Here is a 13,557-nt window from a genome sequence, read left to right as displayed (position 1 = left end):
CAGTGACTAGCCGAAAGTCACCCAGGGAGCTTCATGGCTAAGCAGAGATTTGAACCCTCGTCTCCCACGCCCTGGTCTGAAACTCTAACCCAGGGGTCAGCAAGGTTTATCTTGTCTGGGTCGGATCGGTCCCACAGAGATCCTTCCGTGGGCTGGATTGCGTGCGTGCATGAGGCGCACCTGCGATTTTTGACATCTGCACATGCACACCTGTGATTTTCAGTGTCTGTGCATGCGCAGACACAATTTACAGCGCCGCGGAAGCAAGTCCCTGTGCTGTGCTGCACCGATTTAGTGCAGCGCGCGAGTGGGCAACTCAGTTCAGGGGCGGCTCGTGGGCCAGTCAGACGACCTCTGCAAGCCACTTCTGGCCCATTGTCCTTAGGTTGCCGACCCCTGCTCTATCCATTACACCTGACATAGGACTCCTGCCAACCCCGTAATGCAATATGTTTTGGGACAGGCTGTGGTTACTCACTGGTGATCAACAGGCACTCTGCACATGCTTCAAGCCCAAGTTATTGTCATCCGCGTGAAATAAGTTACAGCTAATCCTATTGACATAGTGGGTGTGAGTCCTGACACACAAAATCGGGGGAACCCTTGGATAAATTAAGTCCAGAGAGTGAATCAACTACCTTTGTAACTTTTTCCTGTTATTGATTTTCCCCTACCGGTTTTGTCAAACATGTACTTGGTGACTGAAAAAGTAACTGAAACTCTTCCTGTGGTCATAAGGTGTGTATTTTTAACCATGTGCACAGAGGCTGATATAAGGAGCTCTGCAGCTGGTCCGTGGAAAGCAAAGAGCCATGTGATCTAGAGGCAAGTGACTTCAGTAAAATAACTTTACTCTTTCAGGCACATGAGTTTGCTGGTTTAAAGGCGTAGATCTTGAGTTTGGAGGCAAAATTAAACCAAAGTTAGGAGCCGAATAATGTAAAACATACTGTATATGGAATCACAGAATCTTAAGAGTTGGAAGGGACCCCAAGGGTCATCTATTCCAACCCCCTGCAATGCAGGAATCTCAGCTCAAGCATCCATGACAAATGGCCATCCAACCTCTGTTTAAAAACCTCCAAGGAAGGAGAATCCACAACCTCTCATGGGAGACTGTTCCACTGCTAAACAGCTCTTACTGTCAGAAAGCTTTTCTGAATGTTCAGTCAGAATCTCCTTTCTTGCAACTTGAAGACATTGCTTCAAGTCCTACCCTCCAGAGCAGGAGAAAACAATCATGCTCTCTCCACCATGTGACAACCCTTAAGGTATTTGAAGATGGTTATCATATCTCCTCTCAGTCTCCTCTTTTGCAGGCTAAACATACCCAGCTCCTTCAAGCACTCCTCATAAGGCTTAGTTTCCAACCCTTGATCATCTTGGTTGCCCTCCTCTGCATACGTTCCAGCTTGTCAACATCCTTCTTAAATTGCAGTGCCCAGAATTGGGCACAATATTCCAAGTGTGGTCTGACCAAGTCAGAATAGAGTGATACTATTGCTTTCCTTGATCTGGACACTAGACGTCTGTTGATGCAGCCTAGAATAGCATTAGCTTTTTTGCTGCTGCACCACACTGTTGACTCAGGTTAAGCTTGTGGTCCACCAAGACCCCTAGATCCTTTTCACATGTACTGCTAGTAAGCCAGGTGTCCCGCATCCTATATTTGTGGATCTGGTTCTTTCTGCCTAAATGCAGAACCTTACATTTGTACCTATTGAAATTCATTTTTTTAGCTTCTCCAATCTGTTAAGGTCATTTTGAATTCTGATTCTGTCTGTTCTTAAACCAAGGCGTGCTTTCCCATAGCAGCGGGGGACTCAATTTACAAATGGAACACACTCAACAGGAAGTGAAACATGTTCTTATTCCAAGGCAAAGTTCACAAACCAAAACACCTATTTCCTGGTTTGTAGCATTCTTAATCCAAGTTGTTCATAAGCTAAGCTGTTCTTAAACCAAGGTACCATGTATATATATGTATGTATATATATATACATATATGTCAGGGAATCAGGAGCAGGAGCACTGGGGAGAGAGGAATTGGAGAGCGAAGGGAAAGAATCCGAGGGAAGCGTAGGGGAGTATGACAGTGGCCCGAGAGATTCCATGAGCTTCTCCAGCGAATCAGAAGATTCCCAGAAGGGGGCGCCGATGGTCAGAGCAAGGGGGGTCCCAGGGGGGACGCACCAGAAACAAGGAGCCAGAGGGGAACCCCAAAGCAGCAGTGGGGGATCGGGACCAGTTTCCCCACCAGAGCGTAGTGGGGGGGAAGAGTCACATGTGTCAGGGCCAGCGTCCCCTCCAGCGGGAAGAGGAGGTGAGTCAGGGCTGACCACGCCTCCATCGGAGAGTGGGGGAATGGAGGGGAGGTCAGTTGCAGCTAGCCCCCCCCGAAGGGGGAAGCAGTGACAGCAGCAGTGAAACGGTCAGGAGAAAACTGCTGGCTGGGCGCGCACGCCAAGTTCAAATGTGCAGGCGCGGGGGACAGCAGGAGACCCGGATGGGGAACCAGCTCCTAAAGCCTGCTGGAGGGAGGGAGAAGGCTCAGGGGAATCAGCGTCAGAAGAGGCTAGAAAGGGCAAGACCCCGGCGGGCAGGCGGACCCAGAGGAGGAAAGAGCAGCGGAAAAGGTGGAGCAAGGCGAGGGTCTTAAACTGGTGTACGGGGGGAGGAGATTCAGAGGGATCATCAGCGGTCTGACAGTTGAGACGTAGAGCTGCGCGCTGCGGCTCTGGAAGTGAAACTGAACTTCAATAAAGACTTTTGTACTTAACAACGAAGCTGCGTTGGTCCTTTGTGAGCTGGGACCTTGGGCAGCTCTGACAATATATAAAAGTTATCTTGATTTATTCTTCCGGTAAGTTTCACCATTTCTGCATGTTCCATAAGTTATTGTATCCATTCTTCCTTTGCTGGGACTTCTGCCTCTTTCCACAAAGGTTAGAGTCATGCCTGTTCCTAGTTTTGCCTTTGGCCCAACCAAGGAATGTTTGGTTCTAAGAGAATGTGAACTTTGGGGTGTAAAACATCCCCACCTTTTAGGGTCCCTACACATGAGCAGTCCTGTCCCCCGCACGCGTTTCAAGTTGCATTTGCATGTTGCTGTACATACCAGAGAGGGGATGGGGATACCCGATGTACATTTCCTATTTAGTTTCCCCGTGTCTGCAACACACACACCCTGAACACCTATCCATGAAGCTGTCGTCTGCTCAGATATGCACGCCTCATCTTAACTGGAAAGTGAATGTGGCTTATGTTTATAAATCAGACCAGAGCTGGTTTGAGGGGGAAAGCACCAGGCAGGACCCTCGTACCTACGGGACCGCCTCTCCCGGTATGCCTCATGGAGAGCCTCAAGGTCCATAAATAGCAACACCCTAGTGGTCCCGGGCCCTAAGGAAGTTAGATTAGCCTCAACCAGAGCCAGGGCCTTCTCAACACTGGCTCCGGCCTGGTGGAACGCTCTCTCTCATGAGACCAGGGTCCTGCGGGATCTGATCTCTTTCCGCAGGGCCTGTAAGACAGAGTTGTTCCACCTGGCCTTTGGCTCAGAATCAGTTTGATTCCCTCCCCCTTTTTCTTTTTCCTTTCTCCTCCTATGATGAGATTGCTCCCTAATTGTTTTAATATTCTATCTTAATATTTTAAATTGTATTTTAATCAACTTGTTTTTATTATTGGTTGTTAGCCGCCCTGAGGCCGGTCTTGGCTGTGGAGGGCGGGGTATAAATAATAATAATAATAATGATTATTATTATTATTATTGGTGAATTTCTCAAGAAACTTCAGGATAGATGTGGATTGTGGCTAAGGTGAGCTGCAGAGGATCCGAAGTTAACAATAACACAGCCGTAAAAGCCTGTTTCAATATTTTGCTGCTGGGATAAGATGCCAAACATTGCTGACTCTGCCAGCAGGAGAAGAGTCCCAGTGAGGTGGGGGAATCCTAAATTAGCAGCCTGATTCTGGTTACAGAACTTAAAATTCCCAGGCGAATAAATAATCCAAAAATGCTCAAGAGAGGCTGGTAAAGGGTGTGGCTGGGGAGAGGGTGTGGCTTGGAGAGACTCTCAGGGGCCGGACAAAGTGTCCCAGGGGCCAGACATTTGGCCCTCAGGCCTGAGATTCCCTAACCCTGATATAAAATAATAAGTTTGCCAGGAGTGGAGTGAAGCCAAATTCATTCTATGCCACACAGCATCACCTTCTCAGAAGCATTTGTGACATCAGATCACTGCCAGACAATAATATTTTATTGATAAGTTTCTTAACCCAGAGGCAAACAACCTAAGCATCACACTTAGAATACTCTTGCAGTCTAATCTGTTTTAGTTCTCTAATCTCCCTGCATATGTGTGTTTTATGTTTATATGTGTTTTATGTGTATTGCAAACCCAAGTTCAGAGAGAGAGAGAGAGAGAGATGTTGTAAACCTGCCCACCAGTAGAGTTTTCGAAGAACAGGGTTTTCCTCCCTGATTAGTAAACCACCATTACTTTGTGGTTTCATTCTGCCCGGATGTGTTTTGCACCACCGTTAGCACAACTTGACTGCAATCTAGGCAGGCGTTTTTAGGAAACTCGGGCCGCCACCGCCACACAGACTGCTTTTTGGCAGAGAGGCACAACTCGGAGAGTGTTTGAAGGTTGGCAGAGAGAATGAAGAATTACTGGATCCTCTGTGGAACCCTGGCTGTCTTTTGGGGAGCTATTCTTGGAACAGGTATGCAACATTTGTCCATTGAAAGCAACTCGGATACAATGTTTTAAGCAAAGAAAGTGCTTTTGTGCTGGGAAGAATCGTCACTATATTAATTGGCTCTAAAATTCTTACCTAGAAGGTGGTGCTGTATCTAGATTGAAAATTTTAAAAGTAAAAGGGATGCTTATTTTGTCCTACCGGGCTGCTCTGAAATCAGGGTTATGGTAATCTATAATGTGCATTAGATATACTTACAATGTCAGAGCTGTGTTTTGAAATGGTGATCACCAGGTGTTCAGTAATGCTAAAGTATCCATTTTTTCTGTTTTTGGGGTTGGCTTGAGTGATCCCTCCGAACCAGAAGTGCATTGCTTTCTATAATTCTCCCCTGGTCTCCTCGCTGGCCCAAATAGGACTAATTTAGCCAGCTAGCCCTGGTGATCATCTAATGTTTATTGGATGGATTTCCCCCCTAAATTGATTTTTGAATTCTGAATTTATTGTTATTCATGTTTTATACTGTATTTTATGCTGGTTTTTGTTGCATCAATTAAGTGTTTTAAATTTGTTGTTAGCCGCCCTGAACCGGGAAGGGCAGGGTATAAATAAAAATGTATTATTATTATTATTTTATTATATGAATCTTAATATGTCTTGGAGTTTGCATGCATTCCTGCCAATGTCCCTACTGACTCTGCTCTAATGGTTGTAGTTGTTGTTGATAATGATAATGATAATAATAATAATAATAATAATAATAATAATAATAATAATAATGGCAGCTTCATGGTAGAAACCACTTATTAAATTCAGAAAGTAAGATGGAATTAAGGGGTTAAGATATGGGAAAGGGAAGGAATACAGACTGACAGATAAAAGAAAAAGAGTCCAGAATGGCCCCAGGGGTGACCCATAGTAATGTAGGAAGAAGAGGAAGTGTAGTGGAGAGGACTGTGGCCAGTACAGGATAGCCGCTTTTTTCTGGCAGGGATCCTGTGCTGTTTATGCTGGATGGCAGCCGTGGAGGGAGGCTGGGGCCCATTGCGACTGGGTAGGGCAAAAGGCAGGGACCCCAAGCAGTGGGTGGCAAAAGTAGTGCAGTGGCAAAGTCAAAAGTGCAGGTTCTCTTTATGACTGTCGCAGCCATGCCCCCTCACAGCAGCGCCCCTTTTATTATAATACCACAATTGTATAATTATGCAATAATAAAAGTTGGGGATGCATTGCAACAATTAATGCCCAGGGGAGCTGTGTCACCAGCTGGAATAAAAAAATATTGGACCAGTGTTCTGATCCAGCGTAAATCAGCTTCATAAATTCATATATTATCAGATAGTCCAGGCTTTCCCAACCTAACCAGCCCAAGCCTATAACCCAGCGATGAACCTGAGATACGTAGACCTCCGAGTCTGAAAATGCCACGTTGAAGCCTTGGGTTTCAACTTCCTCCCTAGCAGCCTAAATTTGGCTTCCAGGATCTTTCAGCTGCAAATCTCAGTATGACTCAGTAACCCACCCTTTGCATCTCATTATTACGTTGGCGTCGTTTTTTTCGGGATGTGCATGTGATAAAATAGGTGCGCCCTAAACATCTGGCAGATCGGCACCAGAGAATGTTCTCGTTTTTCTTCCTCAGTCTAAAAAACCTTGTGTTTTATGGGCAGCTTATTATGGCCTGGATGAAGATGAAGAGAAGGTCCTGGTTGATAACAAGTGCCAGTGTGTGAAGGTGACATCGAAATTCGTCCCTTCCAAAGACAACCCACAAGAGGAAGTACTGGAGAGAAACATCCGCATCATGTAAGTGGTACTTCATATAAAGTTTCTCCTTTTCCTGAGGCATATACACAACTGTCAAAGCCATAACCGCCGAATGGGACGGAATAAATGCTGCATAGCCTTTCTATAATTTGGGGAGCAGGATTATCTCACTCTTCATGCAGCTTCTGTGGTGAAGACGGAAGAGCAAGCGGGACACCAATACTGTACAGCCCTCTAGTATCTCCCTCTTCCGCCACCTCAATCACTTTGTCAGTTTCACAGGTGTAGCCCAGTTAAGTCTTTTTGCAATGAAAAACATGAAAAGTCTTGTAGCACCAACAGATTTGTGGTGGGTGAACTTCTAAGATGCCACAAGACTCTCTGGTGGTTCCTCACATCCAATCCTCCTTCGACTCTGAGAACATCCTAGAAGGCCCTCTCACTACACATTCAATTACAGGCATCTCCCCATTTACATGGGGGTTACATTGCTGGGTACCACACATATACATGAAATTGTGTATAGTGGGGAACACAGTCTTTAAAGCCTGTGAACACCCTCCTTTCTCAAGCTCCAACTCTCCACAGGCCTCAGAGGTCAGTGCAAAGGCTCCTGGAATTGCTAGCCATTTGTCAACTCTTTCCCCACCATTTTTGCAGTTTTTACGCAGCCCTTTTGCCATTTAAACATATTTATTTATTTCTCGGCATCACACTGTAATGCGTAAGTGGAGATATGCCTGTACTGCACTTGACCTCTGCTATCGGCAGCCATAAAACCCTTCCAATGGCTTGACAACATCATACAGATGACCTAGCTGTTGCAGAGAGAGAGAGAGAGCTCAGCCATCTGCACAGGCTCACTGATTGTTGTTGTTGTTGTTTAGTCGTTTAGTCGTGTCCGCCTCTTCGTGACCCCATGGACCGGAGCACACCAGGCACTCCTGTCTTCCACTGCCTCCCGCAGTTTAGTCAGACTCATGTTTGTGGCTTCGAGAACACTGTCCCACCATCTCGTCGTCTGTCGTCCCCTTCTCCTTGTGCCCTCCCTCTTTCCCAACATCAGGGTCTTTTCCAGGGAGTCTTCTCTTCTCATGAGGTGGCCAAAGTATTGGAGCCTCAGCTTCAGGATCTGTCCTTCCAGTGAGCACTCGGGGCTGATTTCCTTTAGAATGGATAGGCTTGATCTTCTTGCAGTCCATGGGACTCTCAAGAGTCTCCTCCAGCACCATAATTCAAAAGCATCAATTCTTCAGCTATCAGCCTTCTTTATGGTCCAGCTCTCACTTCCATACATCACTATTGTGAAAACCATAGCTTTAACTATAGGAACCTTTGTTGGCAAGGTGATGTCTCTGATTTTTAAGATGCTGTCTAGGTTTGTCATTGCTTTTCTCCCAAGAAGCAGGCGTCTTTTAATTTCATGACTGCAGTCACCATCTGCAGTATCAGGGCTCACTGATGCGCTCACTGAGCGCTCACTGAGCATCAGGGCTCACTGACGCGCCTTGCCAAATCAAAATTGTGATTTCCTCCCTCAACACAGCAGAGCTTACGCTGGTGCAGTGGCAATCCCACAAAGCTGCCACAGACCACCAGATGTGAGGACTGGCCTGAAGGAAGTGGTTCATCTTGTTTCACACACACACACACACACACACACACACACACACACACACACTGCAGGCCGTGTTTGACAGATGTATGGGGTTGCCTACCTGCCAATCACCTGTTGACCCATTTTCAGTAGCACAGTTTTAAAGTAAACTGTATGCAGGCAAGAATCCTGTGTGCGGTGCTTTGCAGTCCCAACAATCAGGTAATTGTCGGGACTTCAAAGCACCACATTCAGCTATGTGCAGAGAGCCATACATGGCGCTGTGCATTGGGCTTTGCCGGTCCACTGATCAGCTGTGCCTGCTAATCCTTTTTGTCCCAGCTATGCCTGTACCTGCCTCATGGCTGATATTATATATGGTGTCAGGTAGACAGCAGGTGGACATGGCTTTGCCAGAATGAACTCGCAGGTCAAACAGGGAGGCCTCGTGGGTCATATTCTGCCCAGAGCCTAGGGGTTCCCCACCACTGATCTACGGAATGGCCCAGACGAATTGGTTCATCCAGGATTTGGTCCAGAGGAACTGGTTTTGCAGGGAACTCGGGCACTAGTGACTATTAAAGCAGCAAAATTCTACGCATCAGCATGTATTTCTAAGAACCAGGTGGTTAAATCTAACTTACCACACCAGTAGTCAGTGATCCATTCTAGAGTGAATGTGCCACAATGTGGGTAGACACTTCCTAGCCCTTTGCTGCTCTGTCAATTCCAAAAATCTTTCTGCTGGCTTGCAAACTTCAAAAGTGTTTGATTGCAACGTAATGGCAGATCTGCAACAGTAATAATAAAGAATGATTGATAGTAACCCTGGTGCTGCTCAGACTCATGTCCACCACTCGGCTTGGATAGGCGTCACTCCTCTGCCAGCCAATTGGTTTTCACAGGAGCTGGCATGCTGGCACTGTGACCCTTGCTAGTGTTTTTATCTTGCCGCAACAACAATGGGAGAGAACTTGTCGGCCCAGAGCATGGGTAGGCAAACTAAGGCCCGGGGGCCGGATCTAAATCCAGCCTGCAGACGGTCTGGGAATCAGCGTGTTTTTGCATGAGTAGAATGTGTCCTTTTATTTAAAATGCATCTCTGGGTTATTTGTGGGGCACAGGAGTTCGTTCATTCCCCCCCCCCCTTCAAAATACAGTCAAACCTCAGGTTGCAACCACTGCAGGCTGTGTGTTTTCGGGTTATGGATGCGCCGAAACCCGGAAGTACCGGAACGGGTTACTTCCGGTTTTCTGCGCTCACGCATGCACAGAAGTGCTAAATTGCGCTTTGCGCAGGAGCACCAAATCACGTCACGTGTGTGCGCAGACACAGCACTGTGAGTTGCAAACTTGCCTCCCGCACAGATCACGTTTGCAATCCGAGGTTCCACTGTATACTCCGGCCCCCCACGAGGTCTGAGGGACAGTGGACCGGCCCCCTGCTGAAAAAGTTTGCTGAGCCCTGGTCCAGAGCAATGCCAGTTTGTGTTTCCATTCCTGCATTTCATTTGGCTTGTAACTTTCTCTTCCTGTTTGCCTTCTCCAGAGTTCCCCTGATGACCAGAGAGAACATCTCTGACCCCACCTCGCCAGTGAGAACCAGATTCGTCTACAACTTCTCCAAGATGTAAGGGCTTCCCTTGATTGCACTTATCTCAATAAGCTTAAGTTGCGCTAAAAGAGTTGAGGCCATTGAAAAGTGTGTTATGGTTGCAACGAAGCATATAACTGAGATGGCACCAACTGTTCCTTGCGCCAACTCGGCTATATTGGCTTTGGGTCATATCCAGAACGTAGCGCTAAGTAGCTCTTTCCATCAGCCCTGGACACACCTCCCACACTTGCCTGGGGCAGAAAGGGCAGTATCCAGCAATGCAGGGTTTCCCAAACTTGGATTTCCAGCTGTTTTCAGACTACAACTCCCATCATCCCTGACCACTGATCCTGCTAGCTAGGGATGATGGGAGTTGTAGTCCAAAAACTCCCAGCCGACTGCACTGGCTACCAATTAGTTTCTGCGTCCAATTCAAAGTGCTGGTTTTGACCTATAAAGCCTTAGACGGCTCAGGACCGCGATACCTCAAGGACCGCCTCTTTCCATATGAACCTCACCTGAGGCCCTCCTTCGTGTGCCTCCTCCTCAAGAGGCACCACGAGGACGGGCCTTGTCTGCAGTGGCTCCCCATCTGTGGAATGCTCTCCCCAGGGAAGTTCGCCTGGCGCCTTCATTATACACCTTTAGGCGCCAAGCGAAAACGTTCCTTTTTAACCAGGCCTTTGGTTGATCTGATTTACATCCTTTGCCCTTTTAAAATGTGTTTTTGTGGGGCGGGGGGCTATGGGTTGCTGTTTTTATTTTTATTATGTATTTTGTGGTTTTATATCTTGATTTTAGGGATGCGGGTGGCACTGTGGGTTAAACCACAGAGCCTAGGGCTTGCCAATCAGAAGGTCGGCGGTTCAAATCCCCGCGACGGGGTGAGCTCTTGTTGCTCACTCCCTGTTCCTGCCAACCTAGCAGTTCAAAAGCACGTCAAAGTGCAAGTAGATAAATAGGTACCGCTCCAGCGGGAAGGTAAACGGCATTTCCGTGCGCTGCTCTGGTTCGCCAGAAGCGGCTTAGTCATGCTGGCCACATGACCCGGAAGCTGTACGCCGGCTTCCTCGGCCAATAAAGCGAGATGAGCACCGCAACCCCAGAGTCGGTCACGACTGGACCTAATGGTCAGGGGTCCCTTTACCTTTACCTTATCTTGATTTTATTCTGTGAACCGCCCTGAAACCCCCAGGTATATGGTGGTATATAAATCTATTCAATCAGTCAGTCAGTCAATAAAAAACAGCTGGAGACCCAAGTTTGGGGAACCCTGAACTAATGCGTCCCATGGGCACAAGGATTTATACTTGCACAACAGAACATCCCCCACCTCCTAAGCATGTTCTAGAGCAGCGGTTCTCAACCTCTGGGTCCCCAGATGTTGTTGGACTACAACTCCCATCACCCCTGAGCTCTGGCCTTGCTAGCTAGGGGTGATGGGAGTTGTAGTCCAACAACATCTGGGGACCCACAGGTTGAGAAAGGCTGGTCTAGAGAGTCCCCCCTTACCTACCCTCCAAAACAGATTTGGGCAGCGTGCATGGGTGTGTCTGCTCTGGCAGGGGTGATGGGAGTTGTAGTCCAACAACAACTGGAAGGCAGAGCGTTGGCTATTCCTCCTGTGGAATCTCTTTGTACGGATCTGTTGGCTAACTTTTCTCCTCCTCTGCCACCTGTCTTCTAGCTGTGATAAATGTGCTGCAACAGACGGCGAAGCCACGAACGACCACCCTGCGCCTGGGGAGAGCAGCATGTGCAACGACCCCAACCAACCCTGCTACACCTACGACAGAAATAAGTGCTACACGGCCTCCTGCCTGTTCTCGAACGGTGGGAAGACGGAGGTCATCCAGACAGCCTTGACTCCCGAATCCTGCTATGCTGATTAGATCATAGAGCTGAATCATTGTGCAGGGCACGGTGGGGCAGATCTACGCCACCACAGAGACTTATCTCGGCTTCTTAGTACCAGTTACAGCTTCCCTCAAGGGATCCTGGGAACTGTAGTTCGGTGAGGGTTCACCGTTAGGGATCCTTTGGGGTGGAGAAAATCAGTACGGTTCTCACCTAAAGGCAAACTCCCCCAATTCACATTTTCCATAACGTGAACCGGAAAAAGCTCCCCCTTCAAAATTTGCATGTCTCCAAATCACGCGGTGCAGTTCACCAGCAAAATGACGCGTACAGAAATGCACGGCCTGTGCTAAAATCTACATATAAATGTACGTTTTAGTGAAAATAGCATACAAAATTATGCTCTGGAAGTTGCTTCTGAGAAACTGGATTAAAAGAAAACATGTACAGTTGGAGGACTTCACTCAAAAATCCAATGAGCTTTATGAAGATTCTTTTTTTAAATTGCAAACTGATGCGGAATTGTGCAGAAATGAATTTCAGATTAGAAAAATGAGAATTGGAGAAAGCAAAAATGGACACATTTGTCCATCCCTAGGGATTCCAAATGCCCCTCACAGAAGTACAGGTCTCTTGGTTGAGGAAAATAACCGTATGAAGTCTGTGGTGTAGAGACATACCCACATTGCCCTGCATGCTAGAAATTAAAAATATGTCTTTATCTGTATCAGCAGAATGATCTCCTACTATTTCCTCCTCATAATTTCTTGCAGTTTATAGAATTCCGCCCCCCCCATCTGCAGCCCCTGCATGTTGTCACAATAAATACTGCCTTTCATTATCTCCACAGTCATTTTATTGGGACTAAACGCCAGTGTGGTGTAGTGGTTAAGAGCGGCAGACTCGTAATCTGGTGAACCGGGTTCGATTCCCTGCTCCTCCACATGCAGCTGCTGGGTGACCTTGGGCTAGTCACGCTTCTCTGAAGTCTCTCAGTCCCACTCACCTCAGAGAGTGTTTGTTGTGGGGGAGGAAGAGAAAGGAGAATGTTAGCCACTTTGAGACTCCTTCAGGTAGTGATAAAGCGGGATATCAAATCCAAACTCTTCTACCGGTTCCACAAGGTGCGTTCGACATCTTTGACAGGCATAAAGCTAGCATAATTCCTTGGAAGTACTGGCGCTACATCAAATTACTTCTGGGGCACAGCCGGGAGGGAGTGTGGTATAGTAGTTAGGGTGCTGGACTAGTGGAATTACCACGTTCCCTTTTTGGAGGTCAATAATAACAAGGTAATAAACCAATAAACATTTATTTTGCATGTGCAAACTGGCAATCCCAATGCAGAAGTCACTACAAAGGATTCAAACTGCAATACAAGCATAGCTATAGCAAACCACCCCTTCGTTACAGCCTTAAAGCATTTTGGGGACACTAAGCAACTAGCAGTTTACACTTTTTGACATGCTCAATTAGTCCTCTTTGTTGCAGCTACACTGTTTTGCGCCATGTAAAAGTTAAAGGTAAAGGACCCCTGACATTAAGTCCAGTCGCAGACGACTCTGTGGTTGCGGCGCTCATCTCACTTTACAGGCCAAGGGAGCCGGTGTTTGTCCACAGACAGTTTTTCTGGGTCATGTGGCCAGCATGAATAAACCGCTTCTGGTGCAATGGGACACTGTGACAAAAACAGTGCATGGAAGTGCATGGAAACACCATTTACCGTCCCGCCAGAGCGGTACCTACCGTATTTTTCGCTCTATAAGATGCACCAGACCACAAGACACACCTAGTTTTTGGAGGAGGAAAACAAGAAAAAAAATATTCTGAATCTTAGAACCCAGAACAGCAAGAGGGATCGCTGCGCAGTGAAAGCAGCAATCCCTCTTGCTGTTCTAGCTTCTGGGATAGCTGCACAGCCTGCATTCGCTCCATAAGATGCACACACATTTCCCCTTACTTTTTAGGAGGGAAAAAGTGAGTCTTATAGAGCAAAAAATACTGTATTTACTTGCACTTTGATGTGCTTTCAAAC

General features: G+C 47.1%; 1 protein-coding gene and 1 long non-coding RNA gene across 2 annotated transcripts in view; one reads left to right on the top strand and one right to left on the bottom strand.

Moving 5' to 3' along the window:
- The first annotated feature begins 4,457 nt into the window (after positions 1 to 4,457).
- JCHAIN (joining chain of multimeric IgA and IgM) lies at positions 4,458 to 12,363 on the top strand. Its single transcript, XM_083572137.1, has 4 exons — positions 4,458 to 4,731; positions 6,375 to 6,510; positions 9,618 to 9,698; positions 11,353 to 12,363. Exons 1-4 carry the CDS (start codon positions 4,668 to 4,670, stop codon positions 11,555 to 11,557), a joined length of 486 nt encoding a protein of 161 aa, XP_083428263.1. The 5' UTR covers positions 4,458 to 4,667; the 3' UTR covers positions 11,558 to 12,363.
- Positions 12,364 to 12,768: 405 nt separating this feature from the next.
- The window catches only part of LOC310742572, a 60,544-nt gene continuing 59,755 nt past the window's right edge, over positions 12,769 to 13,557 (bottom strand). The window contains exon 2 of the long non-coding RNA XR_014538570.1: positions 12,769 to 13,264. This is a non-coding gene — a long non-coding RNA (uncharacterized lncRNA). The remainder of the gene's footprint in view (positions 13,265 to 13,557) is intronic.

Source organism: Podarcis filfolensis (genome assembly GCF_964270895.1).
Source record: "Podarcis filfolensis genome assembly, chromosome: 9".
NCBI lineage: Eukaryota > Metazoa > Chordata > Lepidosauria > Squamata > Lacertidae > Podarcis > Podarcis filfolensis.
This window is presented reverse-complemented; position numbering and strand designations above follow the sequence as displayed.

What these genes read in the sequence shown, in the direction of transcription:
- JCHAIN (XM_083572137.1), top strand. Translation starts at nt 4,668, where the DNA reads ATGAAGAATTACTGGATCCTCTGTGGAACCCTGGCTGTCTTTTGGGGA. An exon ending in GGGAGCTATTCTTGGAACAG is followed by an intron (nt 4,732 to 6,374) that starts GTATGCAACATT and finishes TTTTATGGGCAG; the next exon opens with CTTATTATGGCCTGGATGAA. An exon ending in GTCTACAACTTCTCCAAGAT is followed by an intron (nt 9,699 to 11,352) that starts GTAAGGGCTTCC and finishes CCTGTCTTCTAG; the next exon opens with CTGTGATAAATGTGCTGCAA.